General features: G+C 39.6%; 1 protein-coding gene across 2 annotated transcripts in view; it reads right to left on the reverse strand.

Moving 5' to 3' along the window:
- The window catches only part of MDN1 (midasin AAA ATPase 1), a 94,766-nt gene that overhangs the window by 43,773 nt on the left and 23,573 nt on the right, over positions 1-27,420 (reverse strand). For both annotated transcript variants that reach the window (XM_042016514.1, XM_042016513.1), the window contains exons 17-49: positions 27,179-27,282; positions 26,040-26,184; positions 24,660-24,756; positions 23,339-23,452; positions 22,593-22,740; positions 22,318-22,428; positions 21,375-21,526; positions 20,747-20,925; positions 20,164-20,372; positions 18,934-19,080; positions 18,072-18,213; positions 17,810-17,944; positions 17,595-17,733; positions 16,527-16,665; positions 16,307-16,437; positions 15,675-15,819; positions 14,436-14,565; positions 13,648-13,878; positions 12,719-12,916; positions 11,070-11,278; positions 10,421-10,543; positions 9,324-9,521; positions 9,125-9,232; positions 8,362-8,550; positions 7,488-7,577; positions 7,133-7,393; positions 6,720-6,990; positions 6,046-6,205; positions 5,652-5,768; positions 4,301-4,509; positions 3,608-3,753; positions 2,921-3,123; positions 272-492 (exon numbers count right to left, since the gene is read on the reverse strand). In XM_042016514.1, the coding sequence (XP_041872448.1) occupies positions 272-492; positions 2,921-3,123; positions 3,608-3,753; positions 4,301-4,509; positions 5,652-5,768; positions 6,046-6,205; positions 6,720-6,990; positions 7,133-7,393; positions 7,488-7,577; positions 8,362-8,550; positions 9,125-9,232; positions 9,324-9,521; positions 10,421-10,543; positions 11,070-11,278; positions 12,719-12,916; positions 13,648-13,878; positions 14,436-14,565; positions 15,675-15,819; positions 16,307-16,437; positions 16,527-16,665; positions 17,595-17,733; positions 17,810-17,944; positions 18,072-18,213; positions 18,934-19,080; positions 20,164-20,372; positions 20,747-20,925; positions 21,375-21,526; positions 22,318-22,428; positions 22,593-22,740; positions 23,339-23,452; positions 24,660-24,756; positions 26,040-26,184; positions 27,179-27,282 (5,301 nt within the window). The remainder of the gene's footprint in view (positions 1-271; positions 493-2,920; positions 3,124-3,607; positions 3,754-4,300; positions 4,510-5,651; positions 5,769-6,045; positions 6,206-6,719; positions 6,991-7,132; positions 7,394-7,487; positions 7,578-8,361; positions 8,551-9,124; positions 9,233-9,323; positions 9,522-10,420; positions 10,544-11,069; positions 11,279-12,718; positions 12,917-13,647; positions 13,879-14,435; positions 14,566-15,674; positions 15,820-16,306; positions 16,438-16,526; positions 16,666-17,594; positions 17,734-17,809; positions 17,945-18,071; positions 18,214-18,933; positions 19,081-20,163; positions 20,373-20,746; positions 20,926-21,374; positions 21,527-22,317; positions 22,429-22,592; positions 22,741-23,338; positions 23,453-24,659; positions 24,757-26,039; positions 26,185-27,178; positions 27,283-27,420) is intronic.

Consider the following 27,420-nt stretch of genomic DNA (forward strand, 5'->3'; position numbering starts at 1 on the left):
GAGCCATCCAAAAATAACTAATTCAGAAGCGGCACAAGTTACCCACGTTTGAATAATAAAGGATAATGCTTAGCCCAAAGTCTCCTTATTTCCCTAACATGCACAACCTGTTTCTATCCCTCCCTGGAGCATCCATGCCCTTGAATTAGTGTGGATAGTTGAGAGTCTCCATAACTCAGATAATTTGAATGGTCTGGATGTTTTCATACAACACTTATGATTTGCAAAAACTTAACAAGTCAGCCTTTAGACCAAACAAATTATTACATACCAAGCACCTGTGGCAGATTTTTGGCTAAGGAGTTAAGCCATTTAACTCTTAATTTCCAATCTTGATTGGTCGCCTTTTCTATGAACAACTTCACTGAAGCCTGGAGAACTTCCATTTTGTCCATCCAGTTTGCATCAATCTCAACAGCACTGAACTTGAGACTCTCGGGATTAGTGGACTGCATAACTTTCTTAAGATCTTGCAGAGTCACTGGTAATGTCCTGAAACACAAAGAAATCCAGCAATGAAGGGCTTGAACTGCCAGATCCAGGAAAGAATATATTTTGCAACCATCTTTAGGCATCAGTGTATGTCGCGGGTTCGGTTTGTAACCGGGCAGAAACACCAATTTAGTGTAGTGGTTTGGTCCAAAATACTCATTACTGTTTATCTGCTGTGAGATAAGAATTAGGAGAAATGCAAAACAGGCACCAAACTTGAAAGAATATAAAGAAGTTTATTAACAGACCTAAAAGAAGAAAAAAAAAAATTATACCACCTTCAGAACTCTCCTCCTCCCCCCACCTTCCTCCCTTCTCCCACTGACAATGTAAAAAGACAACCCTTAAGATGTTCAGTCTGTTACCACTTCCATAATAACCTTGTTCAGTCCATTTAGAAAGAGAAGTCTCTTCTTGCTCATGCTATGAAAACATTATCACAACGAGACAGCCGCCCACTTCCAAATATTGTTCAGTCCATTTAGGAAGAGGAGTCTCTCTGCCTGCGTGTGAGTCCTTTCCCCCGACTTGCAGCTTTTCCCGCAACTGCTTTCGAGGGTCCACTCTTGAAGTTTTTTGGGGTACAATTTTAAGGTTGAGCCGTTCAGAAACAAAAACAGAGGCCCTTCTCCTTCCCTGGGAGCAAAGGGTCTTCATCATCTTCATCGTTAGGACTATCTCTGGGAGCATCTCTAGGGACTGAGGTTTTCTCCTTTCCCGTTTGGAGCAAAAGTCCTCATCTGGTTCATCTCTCCCTGTCCAAACTTCTCATGAAATTACAGCTGCGTCAGCATCTGCCTATCTCAGCGCAGGTGCTTTTGCTCACGAGTTGAACACTCCACCCCCCATATCTTCATGAAATTACAACAGGATACTCTGATATATCATAGCTTCACAACAGAATTTCAGCTTTAAGCATCTCCTCTCTCTCTTCCCTCAGGTTTTCAGCTCTTCACAGCAATAAAAGGGTTACTCTCACCTCGGCCTTGCAGCTTTGCAGCTGGAATGTTGAATTTCTCTTATCGCAGTGGAGAGGGGGGAGAGTCGAGCCGCTCCGGCTGCCCACGGCAAGGCAGTGGGGGGGGGGGGTTCCACGGCTGGAACAGGTCCATCGGCTCCAGGATGGCCGTGGCCCGGCCCGGCCTGGCCCAAGCAGGGCCTGGCCGGGCCCGCTGGCCCCCACACGGGGCCCGCAGCCACCTGTGCCAGCGCCGGAAACGAGAGAGAGATTGGAGGGGGAGTTTGCCTATTCTTAAATGTGGATCACAGAGGTGATCACAACTTTAAGTGGCTTAGAGAATTGTCCATATTCAAACTGGCCAGCTGATAGGTTCTATCAGTTCCCAGAGGAAACTGCAAGCACCCCTTAGCAAGGACGTCCCTTCCGGGACTATGCTTGCTAACCTATGACAGTGTAGCAATGCAATGATCTTTCCTCCATTATTTAGCTTTAAAACCACTTTTCAATTTCAAATCCATTGGGGGTGTCTACTGTTAGGAGCTCACTGTTGCCAAAAATTCATGCACTACCCCAGGTGAATATGCACAGAATTTCACTGAGAAATTCTAATTGATTTGTGCACCAGAATGATATGCAAAGTTAAATTAAAAAAGACAGGAAAGTAAGTGTCATTGATTAAAAACAAACAAACAAACAAAATAGCAAACAACACAGCATGTTGCTAAGGTTTCACAATTTTAACATTGTATCTTAGTAGCAACTTCTACAGCTTGTTCTTTCACTGGAAGCAAACTACAGTACCTGTCCAGAGTAGGCTACTAAGCAGAGAAGGCAGGAAGGAAGTTTTTGCCCCAGTGTTGTAAAAATTAACAGCTATATTGCACAAGAAACCACTAAAAAAAATTATTTTATATACCCCCTGCACATGGGCCTCTGCTTCTTTCAGACAGTTCTGTCTGAAGAAGGAAATTTGTGCTTTTATCTGAAACTACTGGACCTAAAATTACTGATGAATAATCGATTACATGAAAACAGGAAATCCAGAGAATCATTAGTATACTTTAAAGTAGTTCAATGCTCAGGTTTTTTTAAAGCTTAGAAGGAAACTGAAGGAAGAGATTTTGGGGCTCTTATTACCTACTAAACCCAGTGTTTGCATTCACATTTTCTGCTAAATGCTTACTCCTAACATCTCTCAAAATGAGTCAAATGCACTTATTGAAGATCAAAGAGACAAGTCTTTTGAACGTATTTTGAAGATTTAAGAATAAAGCAGTAAATAATTAAACTTTCACTTGCAGTGGTTGTATGGAAAGGTAACAGGAACACAGTTACAGTGCATGACAATCACAGTCTCTACCTGCACAATTTGATAAACACAGAATTTTGCAATAAACAATGAATAGTTCACATGTATTGTTTCTTATTTACTAGACAAAAAAAAAAAAAAAAAGGTTTCCTGCCTACCTGCAGTTTCTGAGGTTTAGTCTGTGCAGACAGTACATCAGGACCTGTCCATCCTGCTGGACTGTGGAAAGGAGCGAGTCTTCAGCTGCAAACAGACCCGAAGGCAGCGAGTCTGGCCACAATCCCACTGCTAGCAAGGACTCACCCCAAGTGTCAGGGGAAGCCAGAGAGGAAGCATGCCTCGTAACCAATTCTAACACAAGCTACAACAAACAACCAAAAAGCAGCTTAGAGTCATATTCAAACATGTAACATGCATTCAAGCACAACGGCTCAGGAAACATTTTCATTACATGTATTTATTATTAAGTTATTATAGACCAAATCTTCTACAAACACTATATAACATACACAATGAAAGTACCAATACATTCCTACCAGAAGTGAAATAACACACTATACAGTTTCAAACAGGAAGTGAATGTGTCCACAGATGACAGTGTGCACAGTGTTATGGGCTACAGCTCCATCAGTATGAATATCCCAATATCCCAGCTGAAGCTGTTACAAACTACAAGCCTCAGAGTCCAAACAGGGTACTGTTTGGTTCATCTCTCCAAGAGCACCATCTCCATCAATCTCTTGCACAGGCATGTAGGAAACAGGATCTCAAATACTAGCCTCATGCAGTTACATTTTTCACTTATCTAGTTATCTAAGAAAAGCTTTCAAATACAGGACTTTTACCTTTTGATTAATCTGCAGTTGTTGTGAGCGGCCATAAACTTCCCAACAGGCTCTGTAAAAAGACTTTGCTAATCCAAGGCCTCTTTGTATTTGCTGCACAATTAATACAGCAGCCTGAAGCAAAGGTGACAACGATGACACAGAACCTGAAAGATTCACAGCAATTAGGGTGATGTGAATGTTTAGCAACTGTCAACCCTTTAATCTGACAAACACCACTTTAGGTGTCATGATACAAAACAAATATATCCTCCTATCCTGAAAGCTGAGTGGATTCTTCCCAAGGTTGATAAGAAAATCTGACAAGATTGTAAATAACAGATGACCAGCTCAAAATAAGACATCAAACAGCTGAGATGAATGAAACTCAGCTGCAAAGAAGAACTTGTGCAACCCCTCTCTTTTGCTGATTTTCACTTACATACACTGCCTTCCCTATAACAAGGGACAACAGACTAGCACCAGAGTCTGAGGTCTCTGTAACAAAGCACTGTAGTTACCACTTTTTCATGACTTGGGCCTACTTCCTGGGAAGGCAAAAAACCAATCCAAAACTACCTGATTATAGTTTTATGTGCTTACTTATATCAGCACATAACACAATAAAATAACCAGGGTTTAATACCGACGACTTCATCCATATATATGTAATGAGCCCACATTGCTAAAAAACACCTAGAAGATTTTTTTTACCTGCTATTGCTGCCTTGGTTTCTGAATGCACAGCCAGAAGTGCATCACAGACACTATCTCCAACTAAACCCAAACCATGCAGGAGTAACTTCAAATCCAGACTGTCCAATACATTTCCATCAGTCTCCCCAGGAACATAAATTTCAATACCACGATTCCGCATGGCTCTGGATATTTCCCCATGAACTGGATCCATAGAAAGGAAGAGCCTGTTGGATATTAGAAAAGAATAATTCAAGTTGATAGGGACCTACAACAATCATCCATTTCAACTGCCTTAAATTCTAAAGATGTAACTTAGGTCCTTAAACTATCTGGAACTACCAAATCTGCTTCTCCATAAAGTAAATTCATCTTCATAAAAATGGGGACACGATATCTAGAAAGCCAGAGACAGCTACTGAATTTAAATGAGAAATCTGTATGAATAGTTATACTTTGCAATTAGACACAGATATTCTGCATGACTTTCAACTCATTATTATCTGAGTTATGACTGTTTTATCATTTGCCCACTTACAAAGAGAAGTTAAACTATGCCTCTGAGCTATAAAGGCTTTTAAAAGTCTTAGCAACAGCTTCAAATAAATCTGTGCTATTTAAAAACCAAAGTATCCAACATCCAAGCAGTTAATACTATCAATAGACACCTCTTAAAAGCAAGGAGGAAAAAGTACTTCTGAGACACAAAGCAGTGAAAACAGGTTTCTGAGAAGTCAAAAATGTTTCCAATTCAGAGGAGCCAGAGAGTATCAGTCCCAATATCCTTGTTATGGATTTATAAAAGGTAGGAATTACACAGAATCCTGTTATGTTCTCCTCCCATCTTCCCCAGAGACTACTTCAGGTCTGAGAGAATAGACTGTCTGTTTGGGTGGTTTGTTGGGGTTTTTTTAAGTTCTGTCACTGCAGGAAACTGAAATTTATAGATGGGTTGGAAAAAGCTGTGAAGAAAATTATTATGCCCATATATCAGCTTTCATAACCAGCACATCTAAAGACTTCACCATCCTCAATGCATGTATCATCAACTTCATTACAGTGAGACAGGGAAGTGCTGAAATCCTAAATTAGAAATGCAAAATCAAGGCAGAGGCACACTGCTATGAATTTTCCAGTGTAATAGTTTGTGTTGCAACAGGGATATAAAGCAAAGCCTCTTAACCTCTCTTTTATATTCTCACCACAGTGCAGTTTTCTTTCTTGCTAGACAGTGTCACTACACTACATGGCAAACTGAACAGCATTCAAAATACCAAAAGACCGGCTCACTGATGACACCTTTATTCTAAACCTATTTGATAAAGGGAAAAAAAACCTTGAAAAAAAAAAAAGCAGAAATGCAAAGTACCTGAAGTTTGGATGAGGAGTTATTGTAGGAATTGTGCCATCTATGACACCTCTCTCACTCATGGTCAGAACACCTCCTGGTTCAAGCAAAGCATTCAAGCGGTCCAGCACAGATGGGCTACATTCAAAACAAAGCCATGTGGTCATAAAAAGGTACCAATTTGATCCCTTTCTCCTCTGAAATCAAAATGGTACCCATCTTGAGCAAAAGACAAACAGGAAAACAATCAAGTGCTAAGCTGTCTGAGAAGGAAGATACTCTTCCAGAAAATCTAATTTATTGCTCCTCTGTATTATCAAATGCAAAATACTCAGTTGTGAACCACACAGTAAGAGGCAAAGTCAGTTGGGGAGGTCAAAATATTCACTGAAACAAGGCCACTAAAATCTCTTACTTGCAGAAATTAACATTGTCCATTAACAGCCAGTCTCCAGATTGCAGGGCCTGAACCAACATCCCATCCACCCATTCAAAAGTGCCATGGCTGTTGCAGTCAGCAGCCTGGGCCTGCTGCAGCTTGAAACGTCGGAACTCTTCTACCAGGTGAGCAAACTCTGAAAGGAAATACATCTTACACTGAGACTTACATCAACAAAGTAGCTTCCAGTTCCATTCGAGAAAAATAGTAGTTATTTTGCTAATAAACATATATGCTTCCTACTTTTTAGGGGAACATAACAGCAGAGGCTCCAGCTCTTCAGTAGCCTCCCATGGGCAAAATCCATGTGAACAGAAAAGGTTTGCAAGCACAAAGAAATATAAAACAGATCGACACTTTACTCCCTAAACAGGTACTTTTCTGCATCCCTTCTCCCTCTTTAGATGAAATTTGATGAGTATTAATGCCTTATTTTAAACAATGATTAAAAAAAAGAAGAAAAACCAACTCATACATTATTCTGCTGACATATGTGAAGTACAGCTATCAGTGCTTCCAAGTACAAATGCAAGAATAGCGTATCCAAGTTCCCTTTCTTAGGAATACAAGGTAAGAGCTTGTATTGCATCATACATTGAGTAGCTCAGTACAGGAGAATTTCAGTGCTTCCAACTGCCCACCATACATACCTGCCTTTGTGTAAGAATTTATTTTGTTGTTTAGTCTCTGGGTAAGTACAAGTATTCCCTCCAGTTTGCTCACTAATTCAGCTGTAACACTTCCACCTCCTTCCCCCAGAGATTTGGGTTTGTAATTCAGGATGAAATTGCTCCAAGCACGCAGCACGAGTTCAGCATCATCTGCACAAAGTTCTGCCAGGAGAAGACTGTCCCTTACGAGTGTGCTCACGGCATTCTCCACCCTTTCCAAAAGGCGCTGCCATGGCCTGTTGATATCAACCTGCAAAAAGGCCATTAGGGAGTCAGTTCATGCAGAAGACTGTGGTGCCAAGGCTCCATTTACAAACACAAACTCACTGCAGACTGGCCACTATTAGGTGGGAAGGAGAAATACTGCCAAACATTACCAAACCAGTATTTACCTGCTCAAATCCACCCAGGAGTTCAGTTGTATCCATCGCGCTGTTCATCGCCATGATTTTCAGCCGGTGGCCGGTGAGATGGGCCAACAGCTCCACCAGACTGGTTTTGCCAACAGCTGCCGGGCCCACCAGGATCACCATCCAGCTCATGTGCACACACTTCATTATGGGCTCCAGGGACTGCAGTGAATGATGCAGAAGCGAGAGAGTTCTGCCAGAATGAGGAATGTAGTTGCCACGAGAAAGAACTGAATAACCAATCTGAAAGAGATGACAAACAGAGGCAAATGGGAGTTTAGCTGTGCAAGTTTTTTCCTTCCCTATCCCATCACAAAATCCCTTGTCAACAGTTTACCTGAACATTATATGGATTGATGTGAAACTCCCTGGTTCCTGTATACACATTGGCCTCCTGGCCAAAAATGTCTCTAAATACAGAAATAACCTAGAACAGTTAAAAGAGCAAAGAAGAGACTTATCAGTTCAAGTTATCCACTGCTCCAAAGATTCACTTCTAAAGATTTACATCTGAAGTATCTTTTCCTCTCAGCTCCACATCTGTATGACAGTAACTAACACAGTAAATCACAAGCTCATTTAACTCAAAATGCAGCAAGCCATGTGAGTGTGAGCTGCTCACAGCAACCTTTTCATTAATCATGGTTTCCCGAGACTTGAAATACTGTAAGCAATGTGTTTCTTTAACAATGTACTGGGATAGAATTCACTTCATAAATAAGCTCTTTAGTAACACAGAAAAATATTACAATGTTACAGGGAGGGGAAAGTCAACCCATGAGGAAATATCCCATCATGTACAGCCAGTAACTTCAGTTTTACAATCTGACTGACTTTCAGTTTAATACCATTTAAATGCTGTGAAATTAAACAAAAGCACAGGATTTCTAAGCAAGAGAGGGATAAGTAGGTGGCAAACATATTATTTAATACAAAACCACACAAGAGTATGTTGTTTAAGTCCTTGATTATTCTATTTGTCTTCATTTACATCAGCTGCCTGCTTTTACACTAATTAATTGGTATTTCAAATGCCCTGGGGAGCAGATATCTATATCAAACCTCAAAACCCCAAACAAACCTATTTTTCTTTTTTAAGAGATAAATGTCTATGAATGAATAGCAAGGAATCTTCAAATTGGAGATCTATACTTGGATTTCTATAAATATTTCCTGACCATCTGAAGAGCAAGGAAGAACACATGGCTCACCTTTTCTTTGTCTTCTCTGGTTCTCATTCTTTCTCCATAGACCAAAAACACATGCTGGCCTGGATCATAACATCCTGGGGACTGGTCAACAAGCATAAGCTGGCACCAGCGGAAAAGATCACGTAAGTTGAACTCCCAGGGTCCTCCTTTCTGTCCCCACTTCTTTTCAGCCATTACTTCTTTTTCAATCTGGAAAAAAAAAAAGTAATTTAAAAACTAATCTTTTATTCCACCCACAAGCTGGTCTTCAAATATTTTTTAAAAAACTCGACTGAGCTTCTGCCTTGGTACTGCTTACAAGACTGAGACAACTGAAAGAGCAGGCTGAATTTACTTTGCTGAACATATGTTAGGAGCTAAAGCTTGGTTTAGTTTGTCTCTTCCCTACTATTCCTCTAACACTCAGCTCAATTTTCCAATTTGCTCTTGCCCTCTTATAAATGAATATGCAGTAAGATGCTGACACAAGAGATTTTACCCAAGGTCACAGAATACTACTTTCTCCTGTGTATAAATGTTTTATCTTCCATGAAAACCAACGCCTCGTCAGTTATCAACCAACCATCTGACTGTTGTGGTACAAGAATTCAGGTACCAGGTTTAGTGGTGTTCTTTACTTTCTTCTGCATATACTTTCACCCCTCTTTTTTTACCCACACACTTCTCTATAAAAATGCTTGGAAATATAACATTAGACTTAATTTTTTTCTAGTCTTACTGCATTCTGCCTACTTCTACAGAAAAGAAATTAAAATATATTTACCTTGTTATTGAAAGCAACCATTTTAGCAATAATAGTTTTATCAATAGCAGGAAACAATGTATTCCCAATAAACTTCATATCTTCTGCTGACAGTGGATCAACATACACCTATAAAATCAAGAGAATTCAGAGTGTTTATACACCCAGAAACCTAAAAGACAGGATCACGATGTAGTGTAAACCAAACAAATAAGCTTGCCTGTGTAAATCTATTAAGAAAGGACTTGGGGAGACCCTTCCTTCCACCTCCTTGTCTGTACGGATTCTGGCATCCAAAAATCTTAGTCGTCTTGTGCTGTACATGAAAATTCATTCCCAATTCTGGAACATAAATCTCAGCTCTGTGGTCAAAGCATGCATTTAGCCCCTCTAACACAGACTGAGAAGCCAGATTCAACTGAGGAAAGAAATAAGGATACAATATTAATGGTCCACAAAACATTTTTGCATAATGTCTAGTTTAATAATCTCTGGTTTAATAATCTGGGATATCTAGAAGGTAAAATTCCATTTCATTGCTGTTCTAGAACTAGCACATGTTATTACCACCAGCTAGCCTGTTATTACACTAGAGCAACTAACCCTTATACTTGTTATTTGTACTGTTTTTTTCCACTGTGATAACAAAACAATTCTCCATCATAAAAGCTGCACGTTCAAGATGTTTCTTCTGAATTTACGTTCACAGATTTGTGGCACTCAGAGCATTTTGTTCGTTTGTTTTTTAAATTAAGGCAGTCTCAGCTATTTAATTATAGTGGTTGTTTAAAGTGGCATTCTTCACAATAGTGGGGGTAAAGAAGGTAGGCAAGGGGCTACAGAATTGAAGATTTTGCACTCTAAAGTAATTAGAATGCATATTGCCAAGAAGGCAGATCTGTGCACACACACGCGTGAAAGCATGTGCTACATGGTACGTGAACAAACCTGCAGTGGCAGGATAGCTTATACTGGCAAGATGGAACTCTTCTCCATCTCAAATAAGTAACCAACACAGTGTGTCAGTCCCAGAAAAACACCTTCTATTTCAGTGAAATTGTATCCATGGAAGACACTTGCCCCAAAACTTCTGTTGACACTCTTCCCTAAAAACTTTCAAATGTAAATCAAACCTATCCTTGGTTTTCTGCAGCAATTCAAGCTGAGATTCAACCCTTGTCCTCTTGTCTCAAAGAAATCTAGTCATCACCTGCCTCCATGAAGGGAGGGCATCGTCACTCAAAGGTATTTATTCCACAGGACAAATCACCAAATTTGCTCTTCTAGAACATTCCATTTTATTTGTCCTGAATTTACCTCATCTAATACAATCCAGTGTCCAGCCTTTAATGCTGCTAACAGTGGTCCATCACGCCAGGCAAATTCTCCTCCCTTCCCACCTTCAACAGGCAAGTCTGTACCAAATAAGTCTGTCACATCCTTTGGGAGTAAAGAACAGAATGGGGGAGTTGAGGAATTACAAAATTTAACAGAAGTTCATAAACAGCATTTGTTAACTTTACTTAACATTTTCTCCCTTCCCTTTTAATACCTACACTTTAGGTCTATTTAAAAATTTTCAGTAGTTGCAAAATGCTAAAAGCTTTTCCATTATAGGACTCCAGTGACCAGCTACTATATTTAACAACACAAATTTAAATTGGAACAGAAAAGCTAAAAAGCCTTAAAGCTGTTTTCAAGTAATGTTGCAGAAGCCAAGAAAAACACAGTAGACAAAGATACGCATGACTTCACCTGAAAAGAACAGAAATATCTGGGAATTGGCACTCACTCTCAGAAGCTTACTGCTCTTTCTGGTTCCCCCTCCCATTCAGTTTTATCTTGAGACCAAGAAGGAAGAATTGACATTTCAGAGACAGTGCTGAAGAGAACTGCACTTTAAAAGTTACTCAAGGCTTCTACCCTGCCATAAACACTGAGTAATGAAGATAATATTTTATTCTACCGTTTGCTCAGACAGGTTGATTCGAACAAGACAGTTTCCTGAGGCTTTTGCCAGGGCAGCAACTAGGCTGGTCTTGCCCACTCCTGGTGAGCCCTCCAACAAAATAGGTTTGTTAAGCTGTAGAGCTCTTAACAGTCTTTGTGCATTCACTGCTGTAGTCCCAGCATTTAAAGCATAATCTGTCGTGTTGTTCCTCTGGAGAACAGGGCCTAAAACAAAGGAAAAGTAAACCAGAAAACAATTAGACCAGAATGTTTATGCTGGAGGTGCTGACAGTGTGCCTCTGAATGAGCTCACTCTGTCTGTAAACTGCTGATCTCAGTACAGCAAGCAATGGAGATTCCAGTTTATATGCCATTCTCAGAGATCAGGCACACACACTTTCTGTTTGACCCATAGCTGCATCTCAGCCCATCTCCATATATTTATGTTGAATTTAGCAAAAAAAGCATACAGATATATGATTTATTTTGCATGAAACTTCAATGCCTCCTGGTTCATGATTTAAACTAGGCATCTATCCCTGAAAAAACATAAATCTGTCCTTGCACTTCAGTCATGTGGATCTAACACACAAAAGCAGCTCTTGAAGAATTGACACTGAGGGATACAATACAGTCATGCTCCAGAATAACATATTAATCTATTCCATACACTGCCAGTTCTGTGAAGGAACACCCCTTTAATTAAAACTTTGCTTTTTCTTTACTGTTATTATGGCATACAGTGGGGAGAGAGCACAGAGCTTGTCTGCCAAATTCCTGCCAGTATAGCTCCCTGGCCATCACTCCCCCAAATGTGTAATACAGCATTGCTCAGGTATACAAGGTGTTAATCACCAAGGCATCCTACACACCTTGATACCTGCTCTGTATGAAAGGGATCCCAAGAGATTCCTTTTGCGATCTAATCAGCAGAGGGGAACTCTAAGCAACTTACCAAAAAGCATTACTTTGCACAATTTTATGCATGACTAACACAATCCATGAATGCCAGAAAGTTCAAATATGAACAATTAATACAGCATTAGGAACACATAGGTCCATGTGCTAAAAACTAACCAGCTGAGTTAGAAAGCTCACAGTCATCAATTTTTAGTCCTGTCACTGCATTTTAAGGGTAAGAAGCAGTGTTTTGTTAATTCCATTTGCATTAATTTGTCCCACAAGGGACTGAAAAGCAGGGACTAAATAATTTTGCAAAAATTGTAGCAAATCTTTGAGAGCCTAGAGCAAGGCCAGGCATTAACCTCCAGTCTGTTTAGCTTTGTATTTAGGACCCCTGCTTTCCATGCTTTGTACAGCTTTAGTTAGTGGAAGTTAACAGGCGTTCCGAGCATGCAGAAGTGACAGAAAATCACAACTCCAAATTAAAAAAAGCTTTGTTGCACCAAAAAACAGTCTATAAAAACTAGCCCATTAACCATTAAGAAGTAATGAAAAAAGGGAATGAACAGATGTGTCTTCTTAATAAATGTGACTGAGTTGCAATCTACACACTTGGAAGCAGAAAAGGCATTTTTCTAAGGCTTAAGAACCAATAAATTGTTCTCTGATGGTTCAGGTATCCTACTGAGATTTAGTGAATAACAAAACTACTGAAAATATAAATCACAGAATAAATGTCCACCCACTCCCACAGTCTCTTGCCTCTTGGAATAAAAAATGGGTGAATTCCCATAAAGTTGTCCATCCATACGAACTCTTTTTCCTTTGTTCTGTCATAAATCTTTAGTTCATTCTTCTGATAATCAGTCAGCTCAAAGAACTGACTCATTTTCTCACTTAAGAATGTCAGGCATTTATCACGAGCTAATAAAGCCATGTCAGCTGAGCAGGATGTTGTACCTGTAATTAGAAAAGTTAAGTGTGCTTCAAAACATAACTAGGTACATTCATCTTATGACAAGAAACTCAATCCCTTCATGTGCATGCAGGTTTTTATTTCATTTTAATGTATTTGCTTGACAGTGCTTCCAGTACTATTTACCATGGACAGATTGCTCTGTGAGCAACAGAACTAAGGGCATCGTATTTCCAACTCCCTTTCTTCTACCATCACAACCACCCTGATCCCTCGCCATAGCCTCCCCCAGGCTTTCTTTTCTGGCATTTCTTGTGCCTTTCACTTTCCCTCCTCTCCCTTATCTACTATTTATTAGCTGGGCCAGCAGCCAAACACACAAAGATGCATTCTCAGCTATGTGCATGGTACAGGCCAGCACAGACAGATGCTCATATGTGGAGTGGGGGATAGAGAGATTAATATGTGCTCATGTGCTTAAGTACTGTATCAGCTCAGAAGACTCAATAGAAAATACAGCTTTTCTTTACTTGTGTGCTAGCCTTTGTAATATTATTAATCCCTCTAATTTACTTTAGCTTGCTGTATTACTCAAACTCTTGCTACTGAAACACAGAAAAGGCACATGACATAGAGATTGTTAAATAGAAGTAAAAGCTTCTCTCAGAAGAGTCCCATGCTGCCCCAAAGCATTTTGTTTGCATTTGACTAAAAAATATTAATACAAATACACAGTTTCATATTTTCTGCTACCAAATGAGCACTGAAGACTTACCTGATCCTATTCCATCAATATACACCAAACATGCAGCATGGATAAAAGACATCACTGGGGAAACGTTAAGGCGGCTACATCCCTTGGCAGAACCCGACTCATCCTCTACCATGACATTCATAAAATTAACCCAGGCCAAGACGTCTCTCACACTGAGAATACACTGGCGACCAAACTCTTGTTTAGTCAGCCATTCAACAAAGTCCATCATAAGTTCTGCTATGTCTGCCCCTAAAAAGAATGTAAACAAACAAACAAACACACACAAACCCAAATAAATTTGAGTTGTAAAATAATTGTTTTGGTCACATCTGCTACACTGTTGTAAAAACATCTCTAGGTACAGCTGCATGAGCAATGTGGATGGGTACTCTATATCCTAGAAAAACAATAACACAAGAGTAAGTTCATGCCTGAGCTGTCGTTACAGATCCTTTTAAATTCTGGTAACAAGACAGAATCAGGTGACTAATACTAACAGTGAAGCTGCTGGCAGAAAGTGAAGTGTCCAGTCTTTCAACACTCTACATTAAAACCAAGTTGGGACACTGAAGGGCTGGGGATAGTTCAGCTATCTGGATGGTGAAGTAAACACAGCCCTGAACCTACTTCTGGCTGTAACATACACAGTGAGGGAAGAACAAACTCCAAAATATATCATACTGTCCTCAGGGAAAAACGTAGCAGAGAAAGGGTCACACTGGTATAAATTCTGAAGAAAGGTTGGCAGCCTCCAACCTCCTTATTTTCTTAGCAGTATTTGAATACCAACACAGAGAAATACCTACCCTCGTGGTTTATTGCACCCAGAGACAATCCTGGATGAAGATTGTGTTTTACAATCTGTACCAAATCATCCCGGCCATTGCTCTGTGGGCACCATATTTCTGTAAATCTGTTGCGCAGCGCAGGGGAAAGCTGCAAACAAGCAGAGTAACAGAGCAATTAAAGATTCATTACATCATCTTCCTTAGGGCTCTGTTAACAACAGCCTTGTTGTCACTGCACTTGTAAACAATAAATAAAGTGAACAAGATAGACCTTTCCTTCTAATTTTGACAGAGACACTTTGCAAAATCTTTGCAAAAAGGAGGATTTTTAAAACTTCTAGTAGTGGTATCAATGCAGGAAATGTGTTCTAAAGGAAGTTCAAAGGAATATGGGAAGAAACTGAGCTGGTTTGCAACCACCAAACCTACATTTCATTCTAGGACATCATGTATCAAACAATGGCTCTGTAATCTCCCTTTGCTTAAAAGAAAACCACATGGAAATTTGTCTTCAATTACAACCCGCTTCTCTACTTTCTCTCTTTCTTGGCTGAATTGGTCAAGCAAAAATTAGTAGCACAAATTCAATGCAGAAATAAATCCTGTTTAAACACATGGCTTCACAATGAGTGGTTCTCTATTCCAGAAACCACTTTAAATGGAGTACCCATCTTGTTTTGAGTAAAAGAGCTTCTGGTTCTTTTTTATAGACCTAGCTTCCAACACTGCTTAAAAGTTGCAGGGTTTTGTTGTCTTATGGGTTTTCTTTAACATGTTTTAAATTACTTAATTCTCAACTTCAGAAACCATTTTTTGCAATAAATGAAAAAGATCTTCTGTGATGTGATGTTCATTATTCACCAAGAAACACAAGAGGACCATCACTGTCTGAATAGGATTAGTGAGAACAATCTGTTACACAACTTCGTACTACCCCAGAGAGCTGGATTTACTTGCTTCACAAGTCACAGATCCTGCACTTGAAGTATTCTACATATTAAGCCTGAGTATTGAGAGGCCTGAAGCTTCCTTTGACATTTTGCTGAGTAGTCATTTATAATGCCAAAGTGACAGCCCACGGAAGTGGCAGAAAACAGATTCACCCCAATCCTCATTTAGAGTGATGAAGCAGATGCCAACTAGAAAGCACTGGATGCCAGAATTGGCATGACACATTTTGGCATTGCACCTCCAACCACTTAATGGCCAGTAAAACCAGAAAGATGCATGCTGTATTTCCAGATGTTTTGACTTTACCTCTTTTTTCCCAAAGTCACCTCCAGGGTTCATGGTTGCAAGGATGCGGAATTTCTTTCCTGCAACTAATAGTTCTACCTCATTCTCCTCATCATCTTGACCACCTTTTTCAGCAAGTACCAATGTCTTTTCAGCTTCAAGAACACTAGAGAAATGGATAAAAAAAAATTGCTAATTTTAAATTCTGTTCCACACTTCAAAAGGTCACTTAAAAATGAAAATCACATTAATCGGCCTGGATAAACTTCCGTTTACCCAATATAACAGGTAACAGAAAAGACTAAAATGAGGGATACTGCAAATAGATAATGAAGTTAAACTTATATTTTAGTTGTTCTGGTTTGTTTTTTTTTTTAGACACACACAAAAGAGGGGAATAACTAGATTTTGTTCCTGGGATTTGACAAGAGGCATAATTTCAAGAGCTCGCTGACAGGCTGAAAATATTAATACTGCAGATGGTAAACTAGAGATTTTAAGTTTTATTTGTACCATTGTCCTTTTTAGCAAGAGAACACCTCACCTAAGCCAGGAAACAAATGTGCCTAAAAGAAGTCAGATTTACCCCACTTATGTTTGGATAATGAACAGACACATTGAGGATGCTTAGTACTACCACATTTAAGACATACCTGTTAAGTCGCTCTAGTACAGAATCATCAGCTAAAGAAATCTCATCAAGGAGAAAAAACCCCTCCTCTTTCATTGCTAAAACAAGAGGTCCATCACACCACTCAAAGAGTCTAGAACCATCAGATTCCTCCTAAGAAATGGAAAAAGAAGTAAAGTCATAACCACTACTTTTTACTTCCATGGTCCCACCATCCAAGCTATTACTGGTGCAAGACAAACCTGGTCTTTGGACCTCTGCCTGACTGGTCGCAGCCCTCCCAGGAAGTCTGATGTCTCCATATGCAGGTGGCAATTCACTGAGTACAGCTTCTGATTTGCTAATGATGCAAAGATCTGACAAATGGTAGTTTTACCACACCTGCAACGAAGTAATTTCATTAAAAAGGATGAATTTAAAAAAGAAGCAAAACCAAACAATCAGCTCACTTTGGACAGGATTCATACTTTCATTGAAGAGCTATGAGGCAAAGGCCCAACACGCAAATTTCCTTCTGCTCCTTTCCTTTAAAGAAATGTATGCAAAGTGAAGCCGTCTTTGGCACAACTGTTGCTGACTTGCCCAAGAGGCCTTTAATTAAATTTAAATCAATACCTGCATAGATACATTTCTGCATGTTGAAAGTCAAATTTTTTCAGCTTGCCCTTACAGATACCCAACCAGCCTAACATTTCACTGAACTAGAACTGCTACACGTCTGGACCAAGCCTAAGTCCGAGGAAATAAAGCACTGAGTACCTAGTTTTCATTTACTACCCAAGTAAATTTTTCTTCTCTCTTTTCTTGCATTTTTCTTTCCTTCTCTTCTACAAAAATTTAGGCTACAAATTTATAACCAGCACAAAGCAGACATTATCTACTTCCATGACCTCCTCTACAGCATATGAGGTGGAGAAGTGGTAGCAAGGCTATATTCAAGCTCTTAAAACATGTAAATTGAATGTGTTCTCAAAGAGAAAAATGCCACAATACCCCAAAAGCAGGCACTACAGTGAGGCACACTGAGATGCTACAGGGCACCTTGTAAAGATGGGGACAGAAGTCAGCTCATTTTCATTTTACTACTTTTATATAACTTCTGTGTAGTTATACAATGCAGATAAACCCATCAAAGACTTGGGTTAAACGAGATGCAATTGCTTCCCCTCAAAAAGGAACTGTGAAAAACAGCAGTTGCAAGCCTGCCATGAGAAAGGCTCAAATGTCCCAGATCAAAGAAGCACTCACTGAAGCCCCCAACTCAGCAGCCAGTGAAGCACTACCAAGAACATCACAAGAAGCAGGATTACCCAGTGTCTCCCACCAGCAGTACTGGTTCACCAAACTCCAGGGCTCGTCCCACCAAAATGGCAAGTCTCCTCATCCCTTGAGTCCAGACAACATGGTTAAAATCTCTGTCCATTACTGACATCCACGTGGAAGACTTAGCTGCACAACAGAAAGCAATCCATCAGCTTCAGTCACACCTAGAGATCTACCAGTGGGGTCCCTATAGGAAACTCACCCAGTAGCTTTTTGACACTTTCCCCTGAGAAGAGAGACTCAGGATATATTTTTTTCTTGAAGTGTTTTTCAATGACGTTTTGAATAACATCCACCTCCTCCTGTTTCCTGACTCTGCTTGCCAGAAGCATAAAACCTGCAAAACAGAGGAAGAGAGAAAGCAATTACTACCTGGGTAATCAGCAACAAAAATTTACACTTAAGAAGTGGGGCTGGAAAGTGATTCTACAGACACTTAAAAAAGCTGGGGCAGCAGAGCTCACCATCATTTGCTAAGTGCTGAAGCCAGTCATACTCCTTCTGCAGCTGTTCTGCCAACCTGTACCTTTCAGCCCAGCGGAACAGATCCCGCAGGGTAATGAATCCATGCTTCCCAGCAAACACTGTCGAGCCTCTGCGGTAAGACTGACACAAGAACAAAATGGGAGCTATTTTTTCATGAACTCGTCCAAATACTTCAAGCAAAGCTAATCACCACTCTCTGCAGTGACGTTGTAACAAGAAAATTCCATGAACAACAACAACAAAAAACCCTAGTAGAGTCACAACTCCTAAAGACTAACTCTTTTTAGGCAGGTATTTGATGAGCACCAGGAACAAAATAATTTCGACAACATTAATAATTTAAAAAAAAATCAACTAAGAATAAAATAGGTACCTGGAATAAAACAAAATCCAGTTTGTGCTGCTGTAATTGCTTTCAAATACGAGGTAGTTTTAGCTACATAATAAGTGTCAAATGCCTGTTGAATACAGGAGTGGCCAAACATATCCAAAATTGCTGCTTAGAAATAATACCAAATTTCACGTGACCCAAAGACACCTACAAATCCAGTACTGTACTTTGGCTCCAGAGAAAGGGATAATTCTACGCATCAAATCCCAAGATGTCTGGTTTTTTTGGGTTTTTTTCCTCGTAGCTTTCTCTCAAATCTGACATCAGCTTTCCAATTCTTCGTCTTAACCACTGAAATTTGTACCTTGGTGGGTTCTCTCCATGGTTTAGAATTGTAAATATCCATCAGCTAACAATACCTCCCCCTCAAAGGAATTTCTACTACTTTGTACATGTTACTTTGAAATATGTTTGCATTTGTTAGACTAAAAGAAGGAAGACTCTCATACTTGCAGGTCTAACATGACTTTGACAAGCTTGCTGCAGTAAGAAGGTGGCAAACTGCATCTCCTGTGCAGGATGGTTTCCAGTTCAGCACTTGGCAGTTCATCAAAATGCAGCTCCACAAAACGATTTCTGAAGGCTCTGGACAAAACCTAAAATATGAGACCACACTACTGCTCGAACTTTTTCCTTTGATATTGCTCATAGATCTTCCCCTACACATCCAAAGGAAATAGGGATAGTGTCATAGCATACCAATTAACACACACACATCAACATTGAAAGAAAGCACAAGAGACAGTCTGGGTGAGGACAAAACCTTTAAAATGGATTGTGTGTTTTAAGGGCCTAGGCAGCTAAATATTGCAAAGCCACAAGCTCACTCTCCTTACAATGGGAGAATTGGAATGATAGAAGTGATAAAACTTTTAGGCTGAGACAAAGACAGTTTCATAAGTAAAGCAAAAGGTGCGTGTGCAAACAAAGAAAAATCAGGAATTAATTCATTGCTTCACATCAATAGGCAGGTATTCAGCCATCTCCAGGAAATACAGGCTTCATCACACACCAGTGTTATTTAGGGAAACAAACACTGAACATCCCCCTCTTCCTCCCCCTCCCCCCAGTTTTGACTGCTGAGTTTTGATATATGACATGGAACATCCCTTTGGTCAGCTGGGGTCAGCTGTCCCAGCTGTGTCCCCTCACAGCTTCTCCAGCACTCCCATGCTACTCCACAAGTAGGTGGGGCAGTGTGAGAAGCAGAAAAGGCCTTGAAGCTGTGCAAGCACTGCCCAGCAATAACTAAGACATCCCTGTGCTATCAACACTGTTTTGATCACAAATCCAAAACACAGCACCATACCAGTCACTACAAAGAAAATTACCTATTCCAGACAAAAAACAGTACAAAATGGACTTCTATAGCCTAAGTAGAATCTCTTTTCCAGTGCTCTTGGACAAGAAATGCTGAGTCACTTAAAATACACATGAACTCCAGTTCACTAAATCACTTAAATCTCAACTACCTAAAATGAATTAGAAATTCTGCATCTGTGAAACAAGCAACTCACCTAAACAGAAGCCAGATGTACTGACAGTCCACAGCCACCTCAACTCCCTCCCTCTTGAGATTCATGCTGCTACACATCAAAAGGTTCTCACATCACACTTTATGTATGAGAGAGATTAATTCCCTAAAGTCTTACCTACCCAAATAAATAGATCATACAGACCTTTCTGCCACCATAGAGACCTGGAGGGTTCTGTGTGGCAAACAGCATGAAGCGAGGGTGAGCTTTGACAACTTCCTGAGTCTCAGTAATGAACAGCTCTCTGTTATCATCCAACAAGCGGTTGAGAGCCTCCAGAACATCAGTGGGAGCCAAATTCAATTCATCTAGAACAATCCAGTAGCCCTTTCTCATTGCATCTATGAGAATGCCTTGGGGGGAACAGAAAAATTCCAAGTTAAAAATCTTATCAAGCAAATCTAACAGAAGCACGCACTCAGATACTTTTAGCAACCCATTTTCATTCAGGATAAACACTGATCTAGAGAAGGAAGCAACAGTATTGTTTAAATTGTTGACTTACCATCTTTAGGTCCAATAGGACAAGCATGATCAGACAGACATGAACTTTTCAGAATTCAACGAAATTCACACAAGTGATTACCAATAAAGTGCAACTACTAACTTTATGACAGGTCATCTCTCCATTGTAATAAACCAGATATGTTAAGCAGAAAAGAAGAAAAAAAACCCCGGCCATTGAAATGAGACAGGAATTTGGAGTATATAGAACATGCTCACTTACCTTCCTTAAATACCAGCTTTCCAGAGGCATCTGATGTGTAACAGCCAATATATTCTTGGATATCAGTATGCTCATGGTTGTTAATCCTTACACAATGATTCCCAGTAGCAGCAGCCAACCAGCGAATTAAACTGGTTTTACCAACAGAGGTCTCTCCTTGAATCAGTACTGGATGAGTCCTAAAAGCCATGACCAAAATAGTGGGTTAGAAGCAGGAGCCATGCCTTTCTCACACACAAGGTGTCAACATTATTAAACCACATTACCAAAACACCACCACTTCACTCATTTAGGGTATCCAAGATCACACACTAACAGGCAAATACAAATAACTTTACTCCCAAGTGCTAACAGCTACCCATGAAGTTTTTCATGGCAGTGTGAAATAAGCAGGTTATTCTAACTGCAAATTTCTAGATCAGAATTTAAATAAAACTAGGTATGGCAGCAAGATGTTTTAAGAAAACAAGAAACAGATGTATAAATTTCAAGTCACTCTATAATGAAAAGTTAACTGTAAAGTAGAAGGAAAATAGACATTATTCATAGACTTAGAGGGGCACCAACACTCAAGGCCTAAACAAACATATTCAACCTATATTTTTAATTAAAAACTTGAAACACTTACCCTGCAGACACAACCCTGACAATGTCTTTCAGATTAAGCTTAACTGAAGGGGTGAGCACGTAACTCTCATCTACTGTAGGTTCTTTGTCCCCAGCTGAAATCCAGTATCCTTCTATAAGTATAAAACTCCCTCCTTGGGGTTTTGGTATTTGCTAAGGAGACATGATAGAAATAACAGATTATACAAACGGGTTTCAATTTGCTAATGAAAACAACTACTGTTACACCACTGCTACCTATGCTGTAAAGAAATTTTAAATCAATCCCTGAGCACTCCTGCAATAAGCACTGTCACAGAATGCAAATTACAGGAAAAACCTGACCAGATTATTTCAGGGTCATGAAGCAGGAATCTTTGCCAGTGCCATGAAGATAAAAATGTCTCAAGAGCCTAGCACTGAATTTTGAAGGGCATTTTCAGGCAGGAACTTTGCTTTAATCTTTTTATGCTCAGACACATTTTCCAGTACGAAAGGGTTTATTTTGAAACCAATACCCATCTCTTAAACTGGCTTCCCCATCCCCCATGCAAACTCATGCTCGGTTCCCAGCACTAGTGATATTCTTCCTTTCCCATAAAAGACAAAGCACAGATGCTTCTTCATATCCATATGTTCTGCATTCAGAGTTTAAAAATATAAAGCCTGAGAAAGCTCCTCAAAAGTCTGTGAAAGCTTTACAGTTGGAGCCACTGCATTAAGCTGCCCACACTCCACAGTGCTGGAAGCCTGAATAAATAAACAAATAAATGAGCTCACATACAAACATTCAAGCAAAGTGAAAAACTACAGAAGAATGGTACTAATTTTTTCTAGTTCTTATCTTTATAAAATGAAAAACAGAACTGCAAGAAGGAAATGTAGAGGAAAAAAAGGAGAGAAGACAACTCAAAATAAATTCCACTTTAAATACCAGACAGCTCTTCATAATCTTAGTTGCCTACCTGCTTGAGAAGGCTTTTGATGTTGCCAGAGACTATATGCTGGCAAATTAGCTTTTGAACCACTGCGTGAGAACCTCTATCAAGCTGCGTCAGGAAACTCAAACAGAAACCCTAAGAAGAAGAATTATTTTCAGTGATAAATACGAAAAGTAGGGGAAAAGATACAGACTAAAGAACCATTTCTGTTCAATACTGAACCTAGAGAGGATTATCTTTTACCCAAACAACCTCTGTAGTGAATACACACTGAAACAAATGCTAGCACAGGTGATCACCTCATACAGGGAGCGCGCTATGCTGCCACACGGATTAGACGCTGCGAATCTCAATGCCCTGCACAGGGTACGGAGACTGTAGTGAGGTCTGTGGCCAGTTCCATCCACCAACTTTGTTTCTGCTTCCTTTCTCACAGACAAATAAAAGCTGCAAAAACAAATTTACACAGAGCTGTTACTGATCAGACCACTGCTACAAGGAATTCAAACCCAAGTATGAACACCTCAGCTTATTCCCAACTGGAACTTTTCTTAGAAGCTCCAGGCTGGGAAAGCCATGCCAAGCTCTGCCATCTGTACAATCAGTGAAGCAAAGCAACAGAGTATTTTTAGAACTGTATTTTTGAGAGAGCTTGATATATAGGGAGTGACTATAAACTCCAAGTATTCTAAATGTGAGATAGTTCACCTTACACTACAAGAAAGAAAAGTAACTCTAGACAAATACAACAAACCATTTTAGTCTCTCAGATGTGAAACAGGACTGAAACAACAATACTTTTTAACTGGTGCCACCAAGAAAACAATTCTGAATTAATAAAAAATAGAAATCTCCTTCCCACAAGTACAGAAACCCTCAGAATCAAGATGAATGTCCATGCTCTTCTGTTTCCTAAAGCTATGCCAACTGCTCCATGGGGAGCATTACGGTGTTTCCCAAAGCAGTCTAGCCACGGACTACAGTTACATACTTTCTTTTTGTGACTTATTTCATCAAGAATTATAAGAGATTACAGTCAACTCACTTCACAATTCCTTGTACTGTGCTTTTGTTCACATTCAAGCTTCTCAGATAATCCATGATAAGAATCTGCAAGTCTCCTTCATTTATCAATTCTTCTACATAAAGTTCAGTAAACCTGAAAGAATCAAATCAATCTGTAGCACTTAAGGCACCTGACCATATTGAAAAATCATGTTATATATAAATCTCATGGCATGTAACATTTTAAATTTTTAAGTAACAGAATACAGGTAGTTAAAGCTATAGACCTATAGACTGTCAAACCTACAGACAGACTCAAGAACCAGAGCAGCTGAAAAATAAGGTATTACTAATAGTTTCAAGTAATTTATCTGAATTAGTTTCTTAGACTGAAAGTGAACAATGTGACTTAAATTACAATTTTAAACAATTTGCAATAGATACCTGAACAATGCAGTACTGACACAGCTGTAGCTATTGTAGCTGTAGCTATTTTTGACAAATAGTAGTAGGTATTTTTGACAAATAGAAATACAGATTCATTTAAACTTAGCAAGTTATGCTGATGCTGGACTCTCTCCTGTATTACAATCACTTTCTTTCCTTTCACGATTCTGCAAGACAGCCAATAGCAACAAAACCTTGCTTTGCCACTGGAAACTACAAATGACTAGTTACACATAGGTGGTGCATCTCCACAGTCTTGCAAAGTGTTTAGGAATCTGGGAAGGGACTATACATGCAACTTTTGGCACTCATGAGGGAAACTGCATCAAGCAGGAGATCTGTGCATACAGGAAGGTAGATGGCACTGAAGAATGCATCCGCCACAATTCCAATTTCCTTGCCACAACTTACATGTTTTAAGACCACACACCAAATATTTTGAGTATCACACACCTGCGCCACCATGCAAATCCTCTTCTTTTTAGTGAACGAGACTGGACATGAAGCTTTTTGCAAGGATCATCAACACTTCTGAGTTATCAAGAGAAAGGCTGCTAAACAGACACAAGGCACTTACCTGTCTTTATTACTCCAATCAGGAACATAAATTGCTGCAGTAGCATTCCCAGGTACTGACAGCTTGTGAAGAATAATCATTTCCTGCCCCCACTGACAACACTCTACACTACTGCTAGACCACTTGCTCACAGCTCAGCTACTTCACCAAAGTATTTTGCTGATTCTATTTCATGAAAAACCTTCACCATAATGTGGAAAGCATCTCTCACAGGCAGTAAATTTGAGTCCAGATTTGTATCCTCAGGCTTCAGATAAGGCATTCTGGTCAACTCCTGAAACTAATTAAACTCTGAAAAAGACAGTGACTATTTTGTCCCAGAATCATTATTTCCTACCTGTTTCTTATTCCTAGAGGAAGATTTCTCTTTCCAACATCTGTAGCTGGATTCATGCATGCAAACAAGCGAAAATCAGGGTGACGGACAAGAGGCTCTAAAGTAAAGCAGAAATAAAAGACATAAGGTTCACAATAAACACTGGATATTTATTATGTTAAATAAGGTATATTTTATCTAAGGCAACTTTCTATTGCTGCACTATTAAAATTCCTTAAAAATTCCAGTGGCAAAAATTTTCAGAGAACCCCACATGATTTTCTCAGAAGTACCTGCATCTTCACAACAGCCACAGGCAAGTGAAACCTTGACTTTTTTGTGCATAGCAAGATGTTTTAACAAATGTCTTGGGGTGACCTTATGATGTGTATCCCATATCGCTGCCTATGCCCAGAAATTAATTCCTGTGCCTTTCTATGACTCTAAACTGAGCCTGAGAGGGGGAAGGAAAAACTGAGCAAAACTTTTTCAAAGCAGTTTGCAGCTTGTTCAAGGTCACACACAGCAATTTTTTTTTCCCAGTTGCGGCGGGGGAGGGAGGAAGCACCCGGCTGGCTGCTCCCGGGTCAGTTTTTTGGCCAGTTGTTCAGCTCCTTTTTCTCTGGAGAGAGACTGAGTTGAATTTTCCCTTTCCCTGGAATTTCAGATTTGCCCCTTTTCCACTGGATTGCTTCAACATCAGAGCACATCAGGAGGACTTTTCATCAGGCACAGAGGGCCTGGCCCTGGGCCAAGCCCCAGCTCCAAGGAGACCAAAGGGAGGACTCGAACACTCTCCCAGGTTTTTTCTCCACAGCGAGAGATTTTATTACTTAGCATTATTTTCCTTTCCCTGTGTGTTTGGTAAATAAAGAGTTTTTATCTCTTTCCTTTGAGGAAAATTTATTTTCCCCGAACCTGGTGGGAGAGGGGTGGTGACCTGCCTTCTCTCAGAGGATATATTTCTAAATTTGGCCAAACCAGCACATATTTAGTTCAAAATGTTTCAAAAATTATGTAAGCCCTAAACTTGCAACTCTTTTTGTCTCTTTCAGAACAATAGCCAGTGCTTCCCTTGGCCAGGAAGAAAATCCAGCCCAGGATGCTCACACAACACTTGCCTCTGTCTGTAGCTCTTGAGAGCAGCATTCAGCAACTGCATTTTTTTACCTTTACATCTGTAAAAGGAGTTAACTTCCTACACAGCAGCCCCTGCAGTGCTGTTGAGAACACACCAGTGTTTTGGACTTCTTGCAAAGAACTATAAAGCCTACAAAGAGCACATCACTCTTTTGCACACATTCATTTTAATGGTAAATGAGCTCAATTTATTTTGAGCTACATAGGATAGGGAAGTCAGCTGGATACCAAGATACAGAAAAGAAAGCATAGAAATAGTACCTGTGTCTCCTCTGTCTAGTAACACCAGTGACCCAGATGATCCTTCCAATAAACCACTCAGGCACTCCAAAGTCTCTGCTGCAGCCAAGTTAATTTCATCCAATAAAATCCACTCTCCTTTTTTTACTGCTTGTGCTAGAGTACCCTAAAAATAAGACAAATTTCTTAATCATGTTGCCAGCAATGATATATCAACTGAAGCATTCAGATACAGGAAATACTTGGTGTGCACTCTGTGCCTTGATTAGACAAATGGCAGTTCCAAACCTTTTACAGCAATAGCAGTTTTACTGCTCTCTCTCAATAACAGCAATTATTTTGCCAGTCACAGAAGTCAGGCAGTTATCACACCATTACATCAGACACCAGTTTGACTGGTTCAAATGTAAGATTTAAGATCTCTTATTTGTGCAATGCTGTCTGTTGGTGATACCTACCACTGACACCACATAGAATAAAGACAGTTAATCCAAAGACACAAGCAGTATTATGCTCCTATGGAATCTGTACCTTATTAATTAAAACGATGACTATATTAATTAAAACATGACTATATTTAAGTCAAAGGTTCTCCAACTATTCATACATACATTTTTTATAGAGGACTGGTCAACATTTTACACACTTTACATGAAATTTGAGTGCATATATTCAGACTAACAGGGTGACAAGGAGCAAGCATGCATATACCTCACAATTTCTCCTAATCACACTTAATGTCATTAAAACATATTATGGGTTGGAAATGTTTTGAAAAATCACTTTTAGATAAATAATCAATCCTTAATATTAAATCTTTCACAGGAATCCCTAGACAGAAGCATGAGCTACTGGAGACTGGTCAAGTTTTTTCTAATCTGATACAGTTGAAAAGATGGTATGACATACTCTTTTATCATACCAGTCCTAATTCCTATTATACAGCACTGATTTAATGTGCTACCACAAAACATTCTCCCACTCCCCATCTAAACATTGCCTCCTTGAAGCTGCACACTTTGTTTCATGAGTTATCATGGAACACATTTTACTTCACAGCAAGGTTCTTGCCAGGAAGCTATTTATATAATACTGATTGCAAAGACTTTTAAATACTTCTCCTTATTCCTCCTAGCACCAAAATGCAAATCCCTAAATACCTCAACAAATGCAAAGAGAAGAGCATTTTCTGTCATTTTCATCTGTTGATGAGCGTGATTCAGTTTAAGACCAAATGCCTCCCACTTTTCCTTCAGTGGCAAGCCTGCAAGCAAAAAAAATTTAAGTTTGGACCATCCAAACAATATCACAAAAAAAATGTCTGACAGCAGCACTTTAATCAAGTTGTTTCCAGCACAGAGGCAAAAGCAAGCTTGAGCAACAAAAACATTCAAGTCCTGCA

This window comes from Corvus kubaryi, unplaced genomic scaffold, assembly GCF_017639235.1.
Source record: "Corvus kubaryi isolate FWS band 111438036 unplaced genomic scaffold, C.kubaryi_AGA036_p1.0 split3-73, whole genome shotgun sequence".
Classification (NCBI taxonomy): Eukaryota; Metazoa; Chordata; class Aves; order Passeriformes; family Corvidae; genus Corvus; species Corvus kubaryi.